This window comes from Phodopus roborovskii, unplaced genomic scaffold, assembly GCF_943737965.1.
Source record: "Phodopus roborovskii unplaced genomic scaffold, PHOROB, whole genome shotgun sequence".
In the NCBI taxonomy this organism is placed as follows: Eukaryota; Metazoa; Chordata; class Mammalia; order Rodentia; family Cricetidae; genus Phodopus; species Phodopus roborovskii.
The window spans coordinates 90,371-94,426 of record NW_026125158.1 but is presented as its reverse complement, the minus strand read 5'-3'; the positions used below and the strand labels follow the sequence as shown (position 1 = coordinate 94,426).

General features: G+C 37.8%; 1 protein-coding gene across 1 annotated transcript; it reads left to right on the top strand.

The window, feature by feature from the left end:
• Positions 1-710: 710 nt before the first annotated feature.
• LOC127226293 (probable ribosome biogenesis protein RLP24) lies at positions 711-1,392 on the top strand. The gene has a single exon (XM_051190200.1). It carries the CDS (start codon positions 743-745, stop codon positions 1,232-1,234), a length of 492 nt encoding a protein of 163 aa, XP_051046157.1. The 5' UTR covers positions 711-742; the 3' UTR covers positions 1,235-1,392.
• The last annotated feature ends 2,664 nt before the right edge of the window (positions 1,393-4,056 follow it).

Here is a 4,056-nt window from a genome sequence, read left to right as displayed (position 1 = left end):
TGTATAGACCTCAACAAGGAGTTGTTATTATATGCAGATAAAAAAGAAGGCAAGTTTTATGGTACAGAGCTGGACCAAGGAAACAGCTTTAGCTAAACTTGGTGGCAGTAATCTCTGTAGGGGAGCTGTTTTGAGGCACTAAGCATCCAGTTGTGGAAAGCTATGGTTGACAATTCATGAACATGTTATCAGTATCAAGACATGGACCAAGAGGAAAGTTTTGCCATTTCTCTGTGATCCTCTCCAAAGGGGAGGGTTTTGCTGCTCTTCCATAGGCTGGGCCTCTGACATCCTTAGAATTGCTGTAACCATGTCAAAAGTACACAATCACTAAGGGCTTCTCTCACTTAGGGCTTCTTCCAGTCCCTAAAATATAGGGCTGTATCTTTGAAGCTAGTAATTTGCTACTATATTGCTGGCAGAGCACGTATCCTAATAGTCTGTGTTCTCACAGGGGTTAGTATTCCTTAAATTAATTTCTTGTATAAGCTGCATAAAAACTTGCTTACATACAAAAACACCTTCACCAGGAAGACATAATTAACATTTCCTACATATTAACTGTTCAATATATGTTAATAAATGATATTGTTTTAAAATAGCATTAAATAAAATCCCTGATGAAACTTCAGCTCTTAGTTTCAAGGTTTAATTTGAAGTTTAAAAACTAATGTTATAGGACGTTTTGCGTCATTTCCTCATAACTCGGCTTCTGGGAGGTGGGTCCCACGCGGTGTCAAACATGAGGATCGAGAAGTGTTATTTCTGTTCCGGGCCGATCTACCCTGGCCACGGCATGATGTTCGTCTGCAACGATTGCAAGGTGTTCCGATTCTGCAAATCCAAGTGTCATAAAAACTTTAAGAAGAAGAGGAACCCACGCAAGGTCAGGTGGACTAAAGCCTTCCGGAAAGCAGCTGGCAAGGAGCTCACGGTGGACAACTCATTTGAATTTGAAAAACGAAGAAATGAACCTGTGAAATACCAGCGAGAACTATGGAGTAAAACTATTGATGCAATGAAGAGAGTTGAAGAAATCAAACAGAAACGCCAGGCTAAGTTTATAATGAACAGGTTGAAGAAAAACAAAGAGCTGCAGAAGGTCCAGGTCATCAAAGAAGTCAAGCAGAACATCCATCTTATCCAGGCTCCTCTTGCAGGCAAGGGAAAGCAGCTGGAGGAAAAAATGGTACAGCAGTTACAGGAGGATGTGGACATGGAGGATGCTTCTTAATGGTGTCGCCTGCAACCAGCCTTGTGTACACTGGAAACCAGTGGAGACTGTTGGTTCCTAAGCTATTGATTGGTTACATAATGTCCTTCAGACAAAGGTGATGCACATGTTCCCCTCTTACATTGCAGCCTGTAAAAGCATCCATCCTGGGAGTTAGATCTCAGCTCAGTGGTTGCTTCTCAGCGTTATGCTCATAAAACACGAAAGTTTGTGTGTAGATGAAGGCATGAACTCTGGGCATAACATGGTTGAGCCATTGCTTAATGGCACCAGGCAACATTTCTGTCACACTGTCTTGCTGGTGTGAAATGTGTAATGGTGTGATATTTTCCTTGTACTAGTATTGTCTGTTTATTAGAGTTGTTAAAGCAGAGGTCACATCAAAGAACTAACCGTTCTCATGACAACCTCAGTCTGTTTTGTTTTGGTTTAGTCTGTTTAGTAGCTCCTTCCTTGAAGTCGAATACTGGCTGCATAAGATGCTACAGTGTAGCTGAATCATGCTGGGCTGTTTGTCCTGCCTCACCATTTTAATGTGCAGCTTGTGGATATTGGGGGGGTGGGGGCGGGGTGAATAAATTTTGCCAGAATGGTACTTTATTACTGCTTTGGAGAATGCTCAATTCCAAGTTGTGTCTTCTGGCCCAACAACACTCCCAACCCCCCTTCCAGCCCAGCAGTGGTCTAGAAGCAGAAGAATCTTGGTGCCTTTTAAATTTTTTTTATGTGGTTTTATTTTTTGATGTTTGAGGCAATGCCTCTCTATTATGTAGTAGCTCTAGCTGACCTGGAAGTCTGTAGACCAGGCTGCCTTGAACTCACAGAGATCCACCTGCCTCTGTCTCCCAAGTGCTGGGATTAAAGGTGTGTGCCATCACACCCAGCATTTTTGATTTTCTTTAAAACAAAACAAAACAAAAAAGCCAACCAAAAACTCTTCGGTTTTGGAAAATAGAATTTATGGACAGAATGTTGCCTTTTATTTGTACATAAATAAAACCTTTTCTAAAGTGAAAAAAAACTAATGTTATATTCATATGATTTTATTAACTATTAATAGATACAATACTTATTAATAATAGTATTTAAAATATAACTCTACTTCAGTCAGGTGTCAAGCTCTTGTCATGATAACTCTTTCCCACCAGCCTGGTCCCATAGCTTTTTCACCCCCAAATGAACACTCAGAGGCTTGGGCTTCTTATTGGCTAGATCTGTCTTAATTATTAACCTGTAACTCCTAATCTCTGTATTTCCATGTGGTCTTATCTTACCTGAGACACCTCACTTGTGCCCTCTCTTCCCTGGTCTCACATGGTACCTCTTCTCTGCCTACACTTCCCAGCCTCTTCCTTGTCTCATAGTTCCACCTGTCATCCTGCCTGATTGACCAAACAATGCTTTATTCAGCAACCAAGAAGAGAAACATATTTACAGAATGACATCTCCCATCACACTCTAGGTACTAAAAAGTTGCTATATAATAAGGTCAGGAGATCACACAAAACAACAGGTAGATGCTGATTGTTTTCTGATACTCAAAAATATATTTAAATTTTCACCCATTTGTATTCGATATGTATGTATGTATGTTTGTATGTGCGTGCTTGTGTGTGCAATTTCATCATAGATTTTTCAAGAAACAAAAACCATAAAAGTGTAGAAATCGTGGGCAATTTTATGAACAGCACTAAGTGAAATATAAGATATGTCAAATATAATATGTTACTAATCATTTTTGAATTGTTGGAATGTAGAAGATGTGTTGTAGGTAAGAATTATTACCTATGAAAAATCTAGTTTGCACATTGAGCCCAACATGCTACACATAAAGTATAAGGGAATGTGCATTAACAAAGGAAAGTCAGTAGTTTGGAATAGTAATAAAATAAGTGATCAATCAAGGAAGATGCATATATGTTCTCCATTTACTGTGCATCCATCACTATGGCTGGGAATTCACTGACATACACTAAACTTCTGTAGCTTTGCAAATGACAAATGCTGGTATTTTGATTATAGATATATTGACAAAGTCATATGATCAATAAAAGAGTAAACAGTGGTTAAAAGTAGGCCTTTACAAAGTCTCTCCTAACATCACTCTCTGAAATAAAGATGATAATTTGAAAAGAAGTTTTCAAACCATAAACACATTAAAATATATTCTGAATGAACTAGGACTTAAAAAAAATCTATGATTCTCTAAAAACCTTCTCTGGGTGCCTGTCTTCTATTTTAATATTTTTGTAAGATAATTTAGAATATCATTTCTATTTTGTAAGATGAAGAAACTAGCTCACACCCATATGTTTTATATAAGTGACTGAGCCAATATTCAAAAAATAGATCTAATTTTAAAATCCCTGGTAGTTTCCACTAATAAATTAGCTTTTACTGATGGCCAATCAAGCAGTATTCATCAGCCCTTCAGTAATATTTCTGCAGTAATGTTAACAATAATTTAGACAATATTGGTTTTTTATTGTATTTTCTTTATGTGAGATTCTAAACAAGAAGGAATCTACACTGGTCTCATAGAAAGTTTTTGCTTCCCTTTGAGAATTCTCACTCCATGCTTGTTGTTGCTTGTTAGAGCTTGCCTATGGCTGTCATATGCACTCCATGGGTTAGCTCATTTAATTCATTCTTATACGTAGATAACATTATTGCCTTTATCACTTGTTTCAGTGCTCTATATTCTCTCTAATTTGTCGAGTTGTCTGATAGATGGGGATAAAGTAGAGTTAAGTAATAATCTTCTAAAGGGAGTCATTTGTCTTCCTATTTATCTCTCCTTATATGTGAATACAATCGACGCT

Coding starts and splice junctions, on each gene's coding strand:
- LOC127226293 (XM_051190200.1), top strand. CDS start 743: ATGAGGATCGAGAAGTGTTATTTCTGTTCCGGGCCGATCTACCCTGGC.